This window comes from Petaurus breviceps, unplaced genomic scaffold (assembly GCF_028583685.1).
Source record: "Petaurus breviceps papuanus isolate PSGF00001 unplaced genomic scaffold, PetGlider_PUasm1.0 551, whole genome shotgun sequence".
Classification (NCBI taxonomy): domain Eukaryota; kingdom Metazoa; phylum Chordata; class Mammalia; order Diprotodontia; family Petauridae; genus Petaurus; species Petaurus breviceps.
Window position 1 is genome coordinate 24123392 of NW_027186372.1, and position 20621 is coordinate 24144012.

General features: G+C 36.9%; 1 protein-coding gene across 5 annotated transcripts in view; it reads left to right on the forward strand.

The window, feature by feature from the left end:
• EBF1 (EBF transcription factor 1) overlaps nucleotides 1-20621 on the forward strand; it is a 461328-nt gene that overhangs the window by 14511 nt on the left and 426196 nt on the right. For all 5 annotated transcript variants that reach the window (XM_069102477.1, XM_069102478.1, XM_069102479.1 and 2 more), the window contains 2 exons: nucleotides 860-933; nucleotides 12834-12902. In XM_069102477.1, coding sequence (XP_068958578.1) covers nucleotides 860-933; nucleotides 12834-12902 — 143 coding nt within the window. The remainder of the gene's footprint in view (nucleotides 1-859; nucleotides 934-12833; nucleotides 12903-20621) is intronic.

Consider the following 20621-nt stretch of genomic DNA (forward strand, 5'->3'; position numbering starts at 1 on the left):
TTCTGAGATTCAGATGAGAAGAATTTTTAGTTGAGTGTGGGCAGTCTGATGGCTCTCCCCCATTTTGAACATATGTCAGTGCATATTTCTGTTTGGGTGGGTGAGAGTCTAAGAAATGAAGCAGGTTCTCAGGCTTGTTAGAATGAAGAAGGATTTCCCCCAAACAATGATTCACATTGATGATGACAGAGTAGTTAAATGGACTAATTTGTATCACCCCCCTCTTTCTTCCTAGTTCATTTCCCTAGAACATTTAATTTTAGGGCTGAGAGTGGTAAAGTAGTGAGGCTACCCCAGGAATGCATTTTTAAAAAATGTACAAATATACCAGCTGCTTTATATTTTTTTTTCAGTGAATATAATCAAAAAGTTGTCAGACATTCTGGTTCTTATCCATTCCTCTCCTAATCCCTTATCCTTCCCCCTTACCTCCTATCACTGGTTTATTTTTATTTTGTAGGGCATGGGAATAGGGATTGAGCTTGTGATTTCATTGATATAGGGAAATTCCAGTCAAGGAACTCCCTCTATTAATGCAGGTCAGCATTTTCTCTGCAATTTACAATCTCAGAGAGTTGCCTAAATCATTGGAGGTTAAGTGACTTGACCAATGTCATGTAGCCATTATGTGTCCAAGGTGCATTCTACTTACTGACATAAAGGTATTCATAATAAGTAGATTGAAATTAGCTCGATCTTCAACAATATATCTTAAAGCAAGTAATTGGTAAAGTGAGGCATTCTGCTGGGTAAAACTTGTTGTCTGACAACAATAGTAAACTATTCAAGTATTGTATTGTAATAATTTGTTTTTTTCAATCGTATTCCTTTTTAATTAAAACTATACTTATGTTTACAGGCCATAGTATATGAAGGCCAAGACAAGAACCCAGAAATGTGCAGAGTATTACTCACACACGAAATCATGTGCAGGTAAGGATTATCTTGTTTTCCTTTAATTAGCAAAGAGAAGATGAATTTGCATCTCAAATCTGGGTTGAACAGAGGTCTATTTTAGGGCATTCATTTATCTTGCTTCCATAAGATGATCTAAAAAGAACAGTTAGACATGAACACTTAGGAGTAAAGTATCAGGCATCACAGTTGTTTTCAATTATTTATTAGATTTCATCCTGAAAAACATACATTTCCATTTTGATATCACAGTATTAATGGGCACAGAACAGCCTCCTCCCTTCCTCTCTTCCAACTGAATAAAATACAATATAATCCTTTTAGTGTTAATATATGCACTCAACAACATTTGTAGTAAAATGAGTAAGGGTTCTATTGATGTCAGCAGTTGCTTTCATTTTGGTTAGACTTGAAAATTATAGTTCCCCTTTTTAATTCTCCCACTTAAAATTATGACCACTCCTTGCATAGACATAATTCCCCATCCTAAACCGTGTTGATTTTTCTTGCATCAGGACTGCAAATCTTAGCTACACAGTATATAATCATGATAATGTAGATAGTAATTCTCTGAAGTGGTAAGCATTTGGAGGGATAAGAAGGATTAGCCTCAGAAATATATAAAAATCCATGTCACCTCCAAAACAGAATCTTTACTTTTGCCTATAACAAGGCTGAAGGTATCTTATGAATCAAATGTGAGCAGCACATTCATTCATGGGTGTCTGTGCAAAAACTTGGGGAGCAGCCACTTCTTCCTGCCTTTTATCTTTTATTTTTATAAAAGTAACACCCCAGGCATATTATTTACAATACATTTTAAATAATTGGGTACAGTACAAAGATGCCTGAATGTATCTGTGAAAGATAAATGATTGATTACCCTGTCAACAATAGAAGCTCTTCCTTGAGTCCCACACTAACTGGCTCCATCACCAGTTCTGACCAAGTCAGTCCCTTTCCAGAAGTCTGCCATGATTCTGATGGACAGTGTCCACTGTTCTTGGACTAGTAGAAAACCCAGTTTTCAAACTCAACATAAAGTAAACTAGGTTTCTTTTTTTAAGATTCTTTATTTTGTTTTCCTGGGATTAAAATGGAAATAGCTTTGTTTTCTCCCATGGCTAGGGAAATCACAAATATTTACTCAACATTTTCTTGCTTTTACCAGTCTTTCCCTTCTCTCCCCCACCAGTAACACCTTTCCCTTTATCCCCCAGCCTACAACAACAAACTTTAAACATACCAGCCTATTATTATTATTTTTAATACATAGGCATCTAGCAGGTTCTCACTTCCTTGACTTGTGAATCTGTTAATTAATACAAAAATAGGTTATTTTTTTTAACTTTCAAGCAACAGCTTATGAAAGAACAAAAATGTAGTCTTGGATAACCATTTCTTCCTCCAGTATTCCATTTGGAAAAGATTAGTGACTTCAAATATAAAGATATATTTCATAAAAGAAAATTGAATTGCATGTTTCAGAATTAAACCAGCTAAATGCATTTTGTGATGTAGGACCTTTTAAAAATATTAACCCCTTTACATTTTAGGCCATTTACTATGTTGAAAAAAAAAACAAACTACCCAGAATTAGCATGTCATTAGTATGGAGTTTCCATGTTCCTTTGCCTGTGATTCTAGCCAAGCAGGTAATAGACAGCAGAATGGATCTTAACTAGATAGGCCTGCTAATATCTATATTTCACAGAATTGCAGCTTCTATCTGCATGTATTTGGACCTGGGTAGAATAATTCCATTCTTGAAATACTTAAAGATGTATTAGGCCTTTCACATGTAGGCCTACTCTCTATTAGTGCAGTTTATATTTTTCTTGTTTTTAAAATTCATCGGTCCAAAGTATTTTATTATGCTGGCTGGCTGGCTTTACTAAGGGTGCTCTCTCTATTTTTCAAAAACATAAAATAGCCAAAATAAAAATCTCAAGCCACTGAAGGCAAATGATGATGTTTGCAAAAAAACCATATTCAAAATGTCCCATTGCTAATGTTACCGATTACAGTTTTCTTAGCTGCCTATGGATTTGTAAGGGGTACTGTTTGTTTACCAGGCTGCCATGACCCTATTATACAAATCTGTCATCTATTGTGTGGCTAACACTCTTTTAAATTGCAAATCTGATGCTCTTTAGGGGGCTCAAGGAAAAAAAGATTCTCACTCTCCACACCATTCTATTTCTCTTGATTTCTTGCCTGTTGTAAGTGGAAGTTGGGATGTGCTGAATTTGCACCAGGGGTGCAAATGCAGGCTCAATTATAAGCATAAAATTAGAGTCTGTTCACCATTAATCAGCCCAGCTAATTGCTATGCACTACCATTAGCCATATGGTGTGAAAGACAGCTTGCTCTCCCTAAGATGAAATTTCTTCATTTCAGACATGAAATAGTGAGGGCTCTGGATTTCAAAATAGCTTGTTTTAGATATTTAATTTCTAAACAACTTTCTGCAGTGCTTTCTATCAAGGCTAACTGCACAATAAAACTTTGCATTTATGGCACAAAAGCAGTATATTTATAGTATGTTGAAGCCATGGCATAGGGAACATAGAGAATTCCAATTTACAGGAGGGACCCTGAATGATTTTGCTTTGTTGCAGACAAGACAGCGAGTTGCATCTCAGGTGACTGTTTAAGTTTAAGGAATCCATTGTGCTCTGCTGATAGGGGGAAAGAAGTCATTTTCCTGTCTGCTTGTAGGACTTAACATCCTTAGATTATAATTATTGTCATCCTTGGAGAAATAGTCCTTTTGCCTTGATGGTAGGGGACTATTTCTCTGTTTTAAAGGAATTTTTTTTATATTTTTGAGTAGACATTGGGTTTTATTAATATCTTATGGTAAAGGTTGAAATGACCATGTTCTGTTGAGATTTTTCTTAAAGCAAAGATCCATAAGTTGGATGCATATTTTCCTCTCCAATATTTAAATATAAATAAAAATACACCATGTAATTAAAATTATGAACTTAAATTACATGTTCAGAGCACCCACTGGGAGTCATCCAATTGAGGTGTGAAGTACTGGACTTGGCATCAGAAGATGAGGGTTCAAATCTTGACCCATCACTTATAAGCAGATCAATTCCAGCAAGTTATTGTCTCCCTCTGGCTGCAGCATTTCTTTTATCAAACAGAGATGATGGTATTGGCATGACCTGCCTCATAGGTTGCTGGGAGGAAAAGCACTCTGTAAGTCTTCTGGTGTCACAGAAGTATCATAGGATCATGTGAGGAAACTGAGGCATAAGGAGTTTAAATTTAATTGCTCAGGATCACCTGATAGGCATCATAAATTAATTTTAAAAATTGGCTAATGTTGACATAAAATTTCCATTTATCTGGGTTCTAAACAACCAGAAGGCAAAGATAACACCTCCCTCCCTCCACCCCCCACCACACCTTGTCCCCCAAGCATGTTACAATGAAGAGAACACTGGATTTGGACTCAGGAGATCTGGGTTCAAAGACTGGCTTTGAAATTTCTCTCTTTCTCGTGTCACCTAATTTGTCTGGGTCTCAGTTTCCTTGTTGTTGTTTTTTTTTTCTGCAAATGAGAGTATTAGATAAGATGATTTCTAAGATTTCTTGCAGAGGCTGGTAGATGGCTCAATGGATAGAGCTCTGGGTTTGGAATTGGGACGACCTGAGTTCAAATCTGACCTCAGATATTTATTGGCCATGTGACCTTGGGCATGTCACTTAATTTCTGTTTGTCTTAATCCACTGGAGAAGAAAATTGCAAATCACTCCAGTATCTTTGCCAAGAATGTCCATCCGACAGCACTGGCATGTTGTGGTTCGCAGGCGGATATGACTGAACAAGACGAACAACAAAAAAGCTCTTGCAGTTCTAAAATTACTTTATCCTAATGTATTCAACAAATATTTACTAAGCATCTATGGGGTACAGAGCACTATACTAGTGCCGGGCAAGCTTGAAAGTTTAGATAGATGACTTCATAGAATTTATATTCTAGTAGGTGATTGAGCCACAAATATAGATAATTTACTTGGGTAATTTGAGAGACCTGTGCACTCTTTAATACACATATCTCCTTTACTAGTGAAGATTGCAAGTTGTCCAAACTTTCTCATTCATGTGATTCTTATTAGTTGATTTATTAATCTCCATAGAGAATCTACTCAATGCACCGGGACCTTCCTTTAGCTCTTTTATTATTGTATAGCTACTAGTCCAACATAAGACTCTGCATATGATATTATTATTTTAGACTCTGTTTAGACTCTGTTTCTTGATGTAGGACTGACTTGTATTTTCTTGCTACATGTGCCCTTTATGCTACTTTTTGTGCCTTAAAGACAATAAATACAATATACAATATTTCCTAATAAAAGTAACGGAGAGTTGCGAGACAAGTGGTAATTGATATATGTAGTGATGACTTGGAGTAATTTTTGAATTATCAAAGGGATATTTGGTTGTGCTCAGTTCCGTTTTAGTATTGTGGGTTATAGTCTTATTTTTAAAATTGAATAAAGTTGATTTTGGGGGAAAATTTGAATAAGATTGAATGAAAATCTATCAATTGAAAACTGATAAATCCACGTATACAATAGAGAAATGGTAACATTCTTTTAATCAGAGTATTTACCAAATCAGAACATTAAATTGTCTAAATATTCTGGACAAAGAAGAGTTTACTATATCTCATTTTACACCTGTATTCTCTGATTTTTGGCAAAGAATAAATGCATAGTCTAAACTACAGACTCAGTGAACTAACAAGTATTTGTTAGATCCCTGCTGTGTGCTTTGTACTGTGTACCGTCCTTTGAGGGATTCAAAGAAACAAAATGTCAGACCTGAAAAGGGCCTTCGAGACTGGCTAGTACAACCCCTGTATTTTACAGATGAGGAGATTGAGACCTAAAGAATTGCAGTGTTTTACCTGAGGAGGAACAGCAAGTTAGTGAGAGAACCAGAACCTAGTCTGCTGTTTCTCAGCATGGTAGTTTCTCCCTAATACTGAAGTATTTAGAGTGACCTCTGCCCACAAGGAGCTTATACCATTTTAGGGAAGACCAGGTGACCTCCCCTGATGAAACTCTTCAGGAACAAGACTGCGTTTTATAAAGCACTCCATTATGTAGCACAGGATATAAGACACACAAATCCGGAGGTGGGAGAAATTCATGTGGGATGGAGTTATTAGAGAAGGCTTCACAAAAGTAGGGGGGTTGAGCTGGGCCTAGAGGGATGGCCAAGATTTGAATTCATGGAAAGAAGGAAAAACAGCTTGTTTGAAGATTCTGGGAAAATAGCTACTACATAGGTGACAGGGTTTCTCAGTTCCTGAGAAAGAACAAGCCTTGGTATTTGTGAGACTTAAATGTGCCTTCTAGGAACTAAGAGATTGTGAACCAAATGTTTTCTCCCATGAAACCACCTAGAATTATAACCTACTCGAGCAAATGACTGGTAGTAAAGTTTCAGGCCTCTGGAATAAATGCAGACTCCATGATGAGGAAATATTAAAATTTTCTTGCCTCATTTGAGGAGATCCTTATCAGCTCACTAGAGATGAGCCTCTTGGGCAAGGCTACAAGGTAGAAACTCATTTTCTTTTCCTTCTGTGTGCAGGATCCCTTGGCAGTCACAGGGCTTGGTCAGCAATGCCCGCGCTGGGAATCAGGTTGTGGGTTTATGAAGCTGGCATTATTGGAGTTGATCTCTTTCAGTGCTATTTTCCTCAAGGTGGGGATTAACTCCCCATCCTGGGACAGTGCTGGTTAGACACCAGCCAAACTCACATCAAAAGCCACTGCTCAGCATCCTATTTCTGGAACACTCCTTTTGATCATTGCTTTAAACAATGGAAAATGACTAAATTTTGATAGCCAAGGCAGCTAGGTGGCGCAGTGGGTGACAGAGTGCTAAACCTGGAGTCGGCAATTATTGAGTTCAAATCTGGCCTTAGTTTTGAGTTCAAATTTGATCTTAGCTGTGTGGCCCTGGACAAGTAACTTAACTTCTGTCTGCCTCAGTTTCCTCATAGGTAAAATGGGGATGATAATAGCACCTACCTCCCAAAGTTGTGAGGTTAAAGTGACAATAATTGTAAAGCACTTTGCAAGCCTTAAAGTGCTATATATTTACTATTATTAACACATACATTATTTATTATTATTTAACAATACATTTTAAAAGGGAGTTGTCTTTGTCATTTAGTCTACATGTATTTTTCTCCACTGTGTGTATGTGTATAAATCTCTATTTATATTTATATCTACCTATCTATATATATGGAAAGAGAGAGAGAGAGAGAGAGAGAGAGAGAGAGAGAGAGAGAGAGAGAGAGAGAGAGAGTGTGTGTGTGAATGCTGACCTTTGATTTCATTGCTCTAGGGAGATTGCAGTCATAAAACTCCCTCTATCCATGCAGATAGGCACCTACCCTACAACTTATAATTTTAGAAAGTTGCTGGGGGTACTAAGGGGTTAGGTGACTGGTCTAGGACCACATGGCTAGTATATGTCAGAGATAGGACTTGAACCCCTGGACTTCCTGAGGCTGGCTTCCTTTTCATTGTGCCATGTTGCCTCTCCACATCCATACAGCACTTGACACATTATTTTACATATATTATTTTATTGGTGTACCAATTCTGTGGAATAATGGTTACATATATGATATATACACATATATAACATATACATATATGATATATATACACATATATATCTACATATCAATTACCATTTTGGTCATATTGATGGATCTGGAATTTCATTTTGTGGACTATCCCTCCAATAGCATAGCTCACTACCCATCTAAACCTTTAGTCTTGTGTCATTCTCGTCCATGATCCATAAATCCTCCATTTCAGGTCCACTTGATATACAGGGTGCCTTCTAGGTTTCTTGATACTACCTGGATGTCTAAGGAGTCCATAGGCTGTCCATCCATTATCCCATTCTCACTATATGACTGGTCTGCCTTCTCAATACTTGGCCAGCTCACCTCCTTTTCTAGTTGAACATCTCTTTTAATATCTTTTATGGCACTATAGAGGAACAAGTTTTCTTTGATAATATGCTATAGATTGTTCACACCCTCCCATGTTTCTCTGTTGCCTTAGGGTGGCCACAATTTTCCATGTGAGGATACTGAATTTCAGGGAGATTAAGTGATGTGTCCATTATCACGTGACTTCGGAAGCAGCAGAGCAGGGATTTAAACCTGTTTTCTAACTGTTTTCTTTACGCTGTTGTTGCTGTTTCAGAGTGGATTTTCAGAGGATTTTGTTACCTGGCAGTTTGTTCCAATTCCTTGGTCCTTTGTGGCGGTAGTGAGATCTTGGGAAAAGGCCTCTCAATATTTTGAGTATGTTTTCCAAATGGTAAACAAATGTACAGAATAGCAGACAAAGTGGATTCTGGGCTTAGGAAAAAAATATAGTGATGCCCTGAGACTTTAGGGTATACAGCAAAATGCTCCTATATTCACTATCAAATGTTAAAGTTAAAAAAGGACTTTACTTCAACCACTGTGATATGGGATGTGGCAAAAGACCCAGGGACTTTAAAAAATTCTTCATACTTAATTAGGAAGTCTTTTTAAAAAAAAATCATAACAGGGGCAGCTAGGTGGTGCAGTGACCAGAACACTGGCCTTGGAGTCAGGAGGACCTGAGTTCAAATCCAGCCTCAGACACTTAACACAAAAACTAGCCATGTGACCTTGGGCAAGTCAGTTAACCCCAATTGCCCTCCTAAAAAAATTGTAACTATTCACCGATTTGGTTTGGTTTGGTTTCTGGTCTTTCCTTCTTTATCCTTGGCTTCTCTCACTGTGTTTTATTTCCTCTATCATTGCCCTTTTTCCTACTCTCTTTAGTCTTCTGTGATTCTTTCCTATCCCCCCTTGTTTACTTTCATTCTGTATTACTTTGTTTGATATCAATTTCTCCTCTTCCATCCTCTCCTTAGTCTTTTTATACTCTTCATTTAACATCAAGATATCCCAAACATTTCTTATACCCTTCTTCCTATAGCAAACAAAGATACCATTTCTCATTTTCATCGAGACCTCACCTGATTTAATTAGGTTTGGAGAGAATGAACTACCATGCTATGAAATGGATAAAGTCTCTAATACAGCACTCTTTGCATAAATGGAAATCACTAAATATTTGTTGAATGAATGAGTAGAGACTCCCATTCAGAGTCTGCTAAGTCTAAGCAATCTAGAGGTCACTAGGGAGGATAAATTTTGAGCCATCTACTGTCTCCCTTGCTGTTGAAGCAGAGGAGAGAAAAATTACAGAATCCAAGAGAATCGCTGAGACCATCCAATCTCCCATAATGGAACGAGAATACCTTCTATAACATAATAAAAAAATGGTTATCCAACCTTTGCTTGAGAGAAAAAAAAATATTGGGTGGTTCCCTAGCAATTTTGATTTCCCAGGGAAAGCCTTCTAGACTTTTTTTTTTTTAATACTTTACAAAATGTTGAGGCGAGAGAGCACTCAAAACATTGGGAAGCTGGAGCCAGGGTAGAAGACGTGTTTCTAGAAGTTAGATTCTGTCACCAAATTCTTGAATTGATAAGTGTAGGTAGGCACAAGTGAGCCTTACTTTTCCAATAGTGGGGAAATCACAAATCAGGTTTGTAGTAGAGGTTTTTGTTTTATTCATCTCTTGGTTCTAACCCTCTCTTTAAGATATATTTGAACTCCATTTCATGCAGGTGATATAGAACTCAACGCAAACTGCAAACTGTGCTGTCTATAACCTGTTTCACTATAATCTCCTTGAAGGGAGGGACCATGCCCTGGTAGTCTTTATGGTAGTCTCTCTCCCTGTGGCAGAGGCTTATTTTGAGGATTAAATGACATAAAGTAAAGTGCTTTGTAAACCTTAAAGCATGATTGTGATAGTAATGGCAATTAAAGATTCCCCTGTATTGGCTTGGTTTTCAAATTGATTGTGTTAAAACCCAGAGCTTGTTAATCCCACCTGTGGGATGGGCTTGTTGATGTGAAAAGAAAGTCCTGAATTGGGAGGAGCTGGTGACGTAGATTTGGAGAGACACTAGAGAGAGGCGGAAGATTTTTTTTTTTGGAAGCAGCACCTCGTGGAGAGAGAGAGACTAAAAGAATTGCTGGTGGCCGCTTTGAATTGCCCTGGACTTTTGAGACCTGCCCCCTGAGCTGCCAAGGACTGAGGAGACATGGCTGTTTTGCTGGTACTTTGTCTGTCTGTTTTGATGTTATTTTGCCAGATTTGTCCACTGGTGAAAGACTGTCCTTTTGTTGAAGAAGTCCTGGAACCTGGCTGTTCGCTAAGAAGGCCTGAGACTGTCCTGCAGACAGAGAGTGAATACTGTCCACTGGTGAGGGACAGTACTGTTGTTGCAGGGGTCTGGAGACTGTCCTGCAGACAGAATGAATACTGTCCACTGGTGAGGGACAGTACTGTTGTTGCAGGGGTCTGGGAGCCTTTCTGTTGGTTCAGAAGCCCTGAAGAAGGATTTTCTTGTTGTATGTTTACAGAAATCCTGGGAGAGGGCTTTGCTAATGTGTTCAGGGGTTCTAGGGCTGTTCTACAGACAGAGGATAAATTCATGAAGGGACTGGCAATGTATCTTATGGCCTTGCTAAGCCTTGTCTCTCCAGGAACTAAGATTGCTGAGAACTTGCCTCATGTCAAGATGAAGAAAAGACCTCCATTTGGGTATTAAGTGCTGTGTTTAAACTTGATGTAACTCTGGGGTAGATTCAATTGTGATCCAGGAGGTGGGGAACTTTTTACCTTATTGTGCTCTGTGATTGACAAATGAAGGTACTTTACCTATGTTTGGAAACTAATCTCCACTTGAGAAGAGGGGCTTCGTGGTGGACTTAATTAAGGTATAGCCTAGGGGTGGAGAAGTATTTAGAACAGAAACTTTGTAATTGATTGAATGATTGGAAAGTCCTGGGGTGGGGTAGGCCTTGGAGATTATTTAATCACACTTAGTAAATGCTGTATTTTGAATGATGTCATGTTTTGATCTTCTCTGTTCTGAGTTTGTTACTGAATAAAATAGAGAGCACCTATGCTGGTATTTTGAACCTGGGAAGTTGCCTTCTTTTGGCATTACATTACAATGATATACATGTCAACTGTTACTGGTTTATATCAGTCTGTGTGGTTTGGGCACCATGGTAAATTTAACTTATAAATGTGATTCTTAAATGGTCCATTCTCCAAAGAGCATTCCTCACAAATAATATTTTAAAATCCTTTGGAACACGGCAAGATCTTAGTTGATAAAGAATGCAAACCTCAAAGTCAGAGTTGGAGTGGAGTCTGCATAGAGGGAGCTTACATTTCACATACTTACTTTATATATGACCTGATAGAGGGCATCAGTTTCTAGGGTAAATCTTACCATAATAGGAGTAGCCATTAATGTTCTCAGAAAATTTAAAACACTATTCAAACAAACACAGAAAGCAGCTGGCACAGGGAGTTTATAGCCTTTCTCTGCTGCCTTCCTCTCACCTTTAGAAATTCTGACTATAATGAAGGTAACCTCTAAGCAAACCTTTATTGTAGGATTTTGGAATAATTTTATTTGAAGGAAACTTTCCCCACAAAGAGAATAGAGACGACTAGATTTGGGGTCACAAGTTTTTTTGTCATTCAGTCATGTCTAATTCTTTCTGACCCCATTTGGGGTTTTCTTGGCAGATGCTAGAGTGGCTTAAAATTTCCTTCTCCAGCTCATTCTACAGATGAAGAAACTGAGGCAAACAGGGTTAAGTGCCCAGGGTCCCACAGCTAGTAAATGTTTGAGGCTGGGTTTGAACTCAAGAAGATGAGTCTTTCTGATTCCCAGTCCAGTACTCTATCCACTGAACCACCTAGCTGCCTAGGGTCACAAGACCTGAGTTCAAATCTCAGTTTTATTGCTTAATACGATGCGACCTTGAGCTATGAGGTCAATAGAGTCCTGGATCCAGAGTTAGGAAGACCTGAGTTCAAATCCAACCTCAGACACTCACTGTGTGACCCTGGACAAGTCATTTAACCTCTGTCTGCCCAAGTTTCCTCATTTCTAAAATGGGGATAATCATAGTACCTATTACCCAGGGTTGTTTTGAGGATCAGTGAGATCTTTGTAAAGTGCTTCAGCAGCCTTAGAGTGCTATATGAATGCTAGCTGTCATCATTATCATCATCATCTTGGGCCTCAGTTTCCTCATCTGTAAAATGAGGAGATTTGTTTAAATGGTCACAGTGGTCCTTTTTATCCCAAGTCCTATTGTCCTGTGATCATGGGAGAGGGAAAAAATGTACCTCTGTCCTTATCTCTACTTTCTACAAAATGAAATCCCATGGATCTTTCTATAATTCTGAACCTTTTTTACATTGGGTCCAAGTGGCAATTGTATACATTATATGTAACCTATGAAAGACAAAAGGGAGCAGACAGAGCATTGGAATTGGAGCGAGAACCTCCTGCCACTTGGGACCAGACCCTGTGGTGTGTGACCCTGGGCAAGTTGGTACTCGCTCAGGATGCCCATCTCTTCATCTGAAACTCTAGGGTTTGCCTCCATGATTTCTCAGGCCTCCCCCAGTTCTAACATTCCACGGTCTGCCCCTCTGTAGGCTAGTGAATGGGATAACAGTTATTAGGATCCCCCATCCCACCCCCACCTCATGGTTCCTACCCAGCTGTGCCTGGAGAAGTTAAATATAATCATTAACCCATAGGTGACCCAAATAGAATTTTCTGTCACAAAGATCGGTTGAGTTCCAGGTATGGCTTCATGGTAATTCTACCATATGTAACCCAGCAATTTGAACCTTCTGTCTGCCTAATGATAATTTTACAATGTAATGGTTGTACTAAATCCTTTCCCTTTTGCTCTATAGCCGCTGTTGTGACAAGAAAAGCTGTGGCAACCGAAATGAGACTCCCTCAGATCCCGTGATAATTGACAGGTAGGGGCCACTATTCTTTCCTTGAATTCTTATTCCTCATTATAATGAAACACCTGCCCTGTGTCACTAACGGGCAAGGGTTATGGATGTATATGGATGAAATTTGGTTGTTGATAGTGAATTAAGCAGAGCTGTGACTGCAGTTCCCATGAAGGCCATATGGAATGTTATTTGGAGGGAGACCTGTTCCTTGGAGGGCTCTGGTTTTGTGTCTGATTCATACTCTGAAAGAGATATTTTTTCTCCCCTGACTTTCTGTGGTTCAATCTTCATGCTGTGCCAGGAAGCTTCAGAAATAAAATAATAATAGTTTGTGATTTATGAAATGTGGTTGGGTACTTATAAATATTTAACTTTTATTTGAAAAATGTTTGAATCATTATCACTTTTAGCTACAGTAGTTCTGTTGGATGCAATCCATCTACATTTTAAGGTTTTTATTTATGCATAAAAGCAGTTAAAAGAGATCTGTGAACTAAGATTTTCTACTATTATTTTCCTGGTTTGATTGCTACTTTTACTGTATTGTGAGTTGATTAATTCATCCTGCTTGTCTTAATTATTGTGTTTTTAAACAGATCCATATTACTAATCTGACATGACCAAGTAAATCATGGTAGAACAATAAATCTGTTTTAGTTGTATATTGCCATTTCAAGTCACTGTGCTTACACATTATGCAAAGTTGCATTCCAAATATTCATTTTACATTTTAATTATTGAAATTCATTGTACGGAAACATATATGATAAACCATTTGTTATGTAGCATTAGTCTTTGAGAGTTAAATGGCCTGGAAGGTTTATGTATTCTGTCAGTTGTCAGCTAGGAAGAGGAATGCCTTCCACCAATCCACAAAAAGAACCTTGTAAGAAAGTGACTCCCTTCCTTCCATAAGAAAGCACAAGAGCTAATCAAGAAATCTTTTCAGGGTTTTGGCAATTTTTTTCAAGGTAATGCATCAGTTTTATATGGTTCGGATCTTCTTTGCTGGATTGTCCATTTTTGGTGAGCAATAAAGCAAAGAAGATATATTCTGCATACTCAGACTTCACTAACACCTAAGTTGTGTGACCAGTAGCTCATCTTTTCCCTTATTGGGGCTAAAAGCCAAAGCAAATGTTTATTGCCAAATATACCCTTTCAGGTTGCAACAAAAAGAGAATTATTAAACAGAGATCTTTAGCCTCTGAAATAATTTAATATTCATACCTCAAAAATGCATTTTCATTCTCTGTAAGGTGGTATGGCAGTTATGTGTGAGTGCTATTAACCTGACCACACAGAGAATTAAAAGGCCATGTGTATTTACATGTAGGTATACACTTCACACTTTTTCTGCAAAGATGTTTAAATCTTGAGTTAGGCAAAGTATGACTATAATACACACACACACACACACACACACACATAAATCTGTTGTATAGGCAGTTTGGCTTACTCAATTGGCATTTTGTAGCTTGGTAATCAATGTAAATATTATGTTAGCCTTTTTAAAACAACATTTTTTTATATAAAAAAGAATAATTCTGATCAAAGAACGAGTTCACATATTAGGCAAAACCTCGAAATCGCCAGCATCCTGTTATGCACACAGTTCAGTTTAGATGATAAAATAAACCTTACCTCGCCACCCGCAATGAACATTTTTTTTTGCTTGTGAATGGGTTAAGCTTTTAAGTTCTTCATTCGGTTTTAAATTGTGACTCTGATATAGAAGGTTGATATGACTGTGGTTTGAATAACATTTGATTTTGACCTGTTCCTGTGGGTTGCAATGGCATAAGAAACTTGACTCAGCAGTGCCATAATTAGCCCAGCCTGTGTTTTTGAAACAGGATTGTGTTACCTGGATTGCATTAGTACGGCTTCTATTGTTGCCGCTTTGCATCTGTCCCAGTAGGGTACTTAAAACCTTTTCTTGGCTGGGGTAGTTCAAACAATTTAGGCAAAATAAGTATGCACTTTATACTGTTGGTGGCTTTAGTAATATTACTCATGACATTTATCCTTTTCATTTTTTTCCCTTTGGTTTGGAAAGTAGGAAATCGTGTGTAGGCAGTGTCTGTCTCTCAAAAGGAGCGCTTTTTCAAAAGCTGAAGCAACTAGAATATCCGTACACTTCCTAACATATGTTTATTTGCCTGCTGTTATCACTTGTGCATGTGAACCATCTTTTTAAGCTACGATGCCAATTGATATGCAAAACCCCATTTAGCTATTTTTATTTGCATATGAGTTTTCAGAATTTATTTGTCCTTCGGACTGCCAGAGCTTTAAAAAGCCCCCGTCCTGTCTGTGCTGACATGTGAAACTTCCATTTTTTTTTTAACAAGAAGAGAAGAGAATAACAGCAACAAAGAACTTATACAAGGAAGGGCTAAATAGAAAAGATTTTTCAATTCCATAAAATTGCTGTGAAGGAAAAATATGATGGCAACCGTGTTTGAATTTCATAGTTTCCAATTTGATTCCATATTACGGATTGCATAATATCTGTGTTACGTGCTTAGAGTTTGATCTGCTTTCAGATTTATGGATGCGAATCCCAGCATATTGTGTAAAATAGGCCACGAGGCCTGCATACATCAGCAATAGTAACTGTTTCTACAAGACATACAACAATGTGCAATTATGGAATTGGGAGTATGATCAATTGTTGTGTTGGGATTTAGCGTAGTTTTCACACACAGTCCACATTTGGACACCAATAATTTTCAGTCCTCTCTTCTTGCCCTTCAGATTTTGGAAGAACATTTCTATTTTTATCACTTGAAAGACTTTTAGCTGTGGTTATTCAGGAAAACTATTTATAGGGTAGTTAGCCTCGTGACCAGACAAAGCTATTCTATGGTGCATAATAAGCTATTTTGTGACTTAAAACTTAACTGTAGTCATTTGTTGCTAGTAATTTGGCGATAGCAACTAGCTAGATGTAGCCCATCAAAATAAGTGGAATTAAAAAAAATAACACTGGTTGCTTCAAGATCTTACATAGGAAATGGATTCCCACTTTGTGATCTACTGTGATTGAACCCAGCACAGTGAGAAAAAGAGACCTCAACAGTTTTAATACAATTATAGGAGTTTGTTTTGTGTTCCCTGAAGGTGGTAATTGTTATAGATGTTTCCAAATATTCAGATTTTGGAGGTTATTTAGGCATGGCTGTGGTTAAATATGCTAGTCTGAATAGTTGATGACCAGCAGCTAATGACACTATTACAGTTGAGATGATTGGTTGTATGGTAATTATTGTTAAATTTTCAAAAAATATACCTCCTATTATTAAATTAAGTTCAAGATTGATTTAACATTCACACAGTAACTGGTATTTGAATTTAAAAGGTTTGCAATAAAATTCTTGTTCAGAAATTGAATAAATTGTAGTTTTATTACCACATTGAATATCCTTGTGTCCTAACCTTTTTCCTTAGAGTTATCTTAGTTCAATAAATAAAACCTCATTAGACTATTCCCATTTCAACGAGTTTATTAAATTTTGCAGGAGTAATTAGCATAAGCTGTGCTAATTTTTCTGGAAGACTAATGAGAGAGGTTCTTAATTAGGTTTGCTTTGTAAGAATCAGAAAAGATGATAATGACAAAAGTCACATAGGGTAGAATGAAATAAGAGCCCAATTTTATAATTTTTCTAAATCTGTGAAGGAAGCTTCCAGTTCTTCTTACATGGAAAACTTTTAAAAAAACTTATTATAAATAAGTTTGTTAATAATTATTAAATATGTAGTTAGCTGGCTTAGACATTCATTCCCTATTTGTGTAAAAAAACTCACCCCTTACTTTTCTAGAAACAGTTCAGTATATACTTATCTAGCACTGTTTTAGATGAATATAGATCATTTTGTAAGTACATTTAGTTCTCTGAAATATAATCTAAAATCTTTCATGTAAAGAACTCAAATTTCAGGTGAGATATGCATAAGATTCCAGTAAATCAGGAGGATAGAGATTTTTTGTTTTCCTTCATTTTGGGATCCAATGATAGATAGTGTACTTTGACCAGTGAGTAAAGGTTGGGTTTGATTTATTTATTCAGATCTATGTAATATCAGTGTTTGATTGTTACCAAATTAGAATGATATTCTTTTAAAGAATAGATAGATTTGGTAAATCATATAATTCATTCTAGTGTTACTTAGAATTTCTCATGTGAATTCAGTCCCCATCTTGTTCAAGTACAATATAGCTGAATAAAAAAGGAATTATTGGTATATTTTTGATTCCTCATTATATATATATATATATACATATATGAAATGTCAGCTTATATACCCATAAAGATTTTAGATTTGCTGGTTATAGTTTACTTATGTTGAATATGATGACTTCTTGCTATTTGTGTCTTTCTCACTTTTTAGAAACATTTTCTTTGTAGTTTATTTCTGGCATCCATAAAGTCTTACCTTTGATATGACCGTAACTGACATTTGACCTACAGTGACCCACACAAATTTTTGTTATCTTAAGAACAGACATCATTGTGTCTTAACATTCAACTAAATCACTTTCCTTTCTAAATTCTGACTTTCTAGATGCCAAGGATTTCATTAACTTCTTGTTGGGATGCTCAAATACTCTCCATATTTGTCTCAATTTCATTTACACGTTGATTATTTGGTGGATTATGGAACTATTGTTAGAGATAATCAATTAAGAAAACATTGAGAAGATAGTTTGGCATGGTTATTTCAAAATTAAAGTCATCTCATTCTGCTTCATTGAAAAAGAAGAAAACTAAGCTGAAAATAGGTTTACAAAATTAGTGATTAGATTTACATACTCTGCATTTCCGAATGCTGTAGCAACTTTTAGCGTTAAAAGCTATTAGGAATCCTCAGAAGAGAGAAATTTATGTTCTCATAGGCAGACTTTTCCTCATATGAAGTACTTGGGTTTTCCTTTTTAGTACACTGTATCCTTATGCATGTAATGAGAAATGGGAAGAATATGGAAAGCATTAAGCTTTGGATATGGTTTCAGTGCAGAAAGGAATACATTTTTCCAAGTGTGTGAAGGCATCTGGGACCCTTTTAACACAAATGGTGGTGGTATTGGCTAATTTTTTTTCACCTATAATCATAGATAAGTTCTAGGATGCAGTTTATCCATTTATTTTCTGTTTTATAAAAACTTCTTCAAACAACATGAAAATCATTGCTACTTTTATTAAGGTGGTGGCCAAATAATCAGTTTCTATCCCATTCCGTGGCTTTGTTTCATTATCTTTTATCTAAGAAATTATTTTTGGGGGGTCTAGCTTTAAGTAAGGGTGAATTATTAAACATAATTTGATGTGTGTGTCATTTATAATGGAAGCATGTAGGTGTCAGAAATACGTATAACTAGAGCTATACAGATATCTCTGATTAAAATTTCCCAAAGCACTAGAGCCATTTATACTAACTGATTTCCTAACCTTTAGTACTCTGTAAAAGTGTACAAAGGTGATACATACTTACAAAGTTACCCACAGGCTAGATAAATGATGTTCTCCTTGTTATTTTGAGATATTTGCATTTTTAAAAAAGATAAAAGTCTTGTTTAGACCACTACTACTGAACATGGATTCATTGTTGTTTAGTAACCTTTCTACATTTAAACATTTGCTTTGTCAGTGAGAATTCTTACACAATCATGAGTGATGGAATTTATGTGAAGCTCTATCATTCTAAAAATCCATTAAATATCAGAAGATATTCTGAGAATGAAAAGGTCTTGTACATTGGTGCTTAGTGACCACGATGATAATAATACAATAAGCAAATAAGTCTGAATTTTCTTTGCCTATAAGCTATTCCTTAATCTACAAGTAGGATACATTAAAACGTATTTCAGCTATGCTGACATTATATCATAATGCAAAGTACTTTGACATGGCATAATACTAATGTGGACACTCCATAATGAATAACAGTGGTTTTCCTGTAAAGGAATTATTGGTAACAACTTCCAAGAAATGTATTTAACTCAGCTTCAGAGAAATAGCAGTTGTGTATATGTGATATAGCATTTCAGATCTTGCTATGAGTTTTCATTTTCTAGCCCCATCATCACTTTTCTCTTATAACAGTTCTGGAAAAGTACAGAAAGTCAGTACAAAGTCTCCTGTGTATCATATTAGCAACTTTGTGCAGTCAGTTTGTGATCAGAATATATTACTGCATCAAAAATGTTTGCTTTTTCTAAAGGAAGTTACTTAAAATGAGAAGACAAAATTCCTAGAACCACATCTCCAAATCTTTCTAAACTACCATTACCCCCATGCACCTATATTTTATAAAACCTCTTAAATAAGACCCAATAAAATGGGGATAAATAGTTTTAAAATCTTTTTTTTTTAATCTCACATAAGAAAAATAAATTCTGTCTTTTAAAATTCATATGTGATATGAAATGGGTCACATGCAAATTTTTTTCTCCCCATGTTACTTTCTATGTAACCATATACTACACTGGACAATATGAAAGTGACCTAAATGCTCCTGTTGCAGTTGGTGAAATATGGTGAACAGTACAGTTTTGTCTCTGGTTGCTCGGTGCCTCAAAAGGTGCAGGCAGATGAAGATAAATCTCTTGAACAAACTATTTCTCCAGTTACAAGCCTTTGTCCAGAAGCAACTAAAGGTTTTAGAGTTACAGTGTCTATTGTAATAGAATTTTAATTGTGTTAACCCAGCGAAACTGGGAGGCTAAAGAGGTTTGTATGTTTTGGGGGGTGGGGTGGGGAGGGAATACAGAGGCACATGCTCCGGGATGCTTTTTTTCTTCTCTGTCAGATTTAAAGTCAGGCGTTTACAGATACAAGCTTAATAAACTATTCTTGAGGGGGAAAATGTCGCTGTTGTTTAATCTATGCCAAGCATGGGAGGAGTCTTCTGGGTGCTTGAGGACTTTTTTTCTTTTGGAAGTCGAAGTACACGGTCCTAGCTCCAGAGAAGAGAAAAGATACAACAAAAATGAAAAAAACAATCAGGACCCCAAAAGCACACTTATAATAACCAAACGGGCCGGCAAATCACACAGCTCTGCGGCATATCAAGCCCCGAGATGTAACTATACCATGTAGCTAACTGTTGGAGTCATACTAGTTTTGTAATAGAATATAAAAGTAATAGTGTTAGCTAACACATCTTTAATAAGATATTGGCCACTGCCCTGCCATATGCTGCAGAGCGGGCTCTCACTCTGTGGGGCTTTTGATTCCTCTCAATAAGATTATTTCAAATACTCTAATCCTGAATCATTGACATGAATACAAAAGCCTAGTGACATCTAATAGATGCCTCTTAGCTTGGCTTTTCCTCTTGTTCCTCTCCTTTTTCTTCTCTTTTTACCTGACAAAAAGCTTACAGACACTTGGGCTCTGTCTCTCAGTAGCAGCATGGGGGGCTCCTCATGAAATATAAAGAAGGAAAAAGGACTGACACAGGGCTGATAAGCTACAGAGTAAAGGACCATAGATTAAAAGTAAATGCCAGTAAATCCTACCCAGTACACTCACTTGTTCTTTTATTGTTTTCTTTAACACTTTCAGCGCCATTTGGAGGGGGGGAGAGGGGGAGAGAGAGAGACAGAGAGAGAGAGAGACAGAGAGAGAGACAGAGAGAGAGAGAGAGAGAGAGAGAGAGAGAGAGACAGAGACAGAGACAGAGAGAGAGACAGAGACAGAGAGAGACAGAGACAGAGAGAGAGAGAGA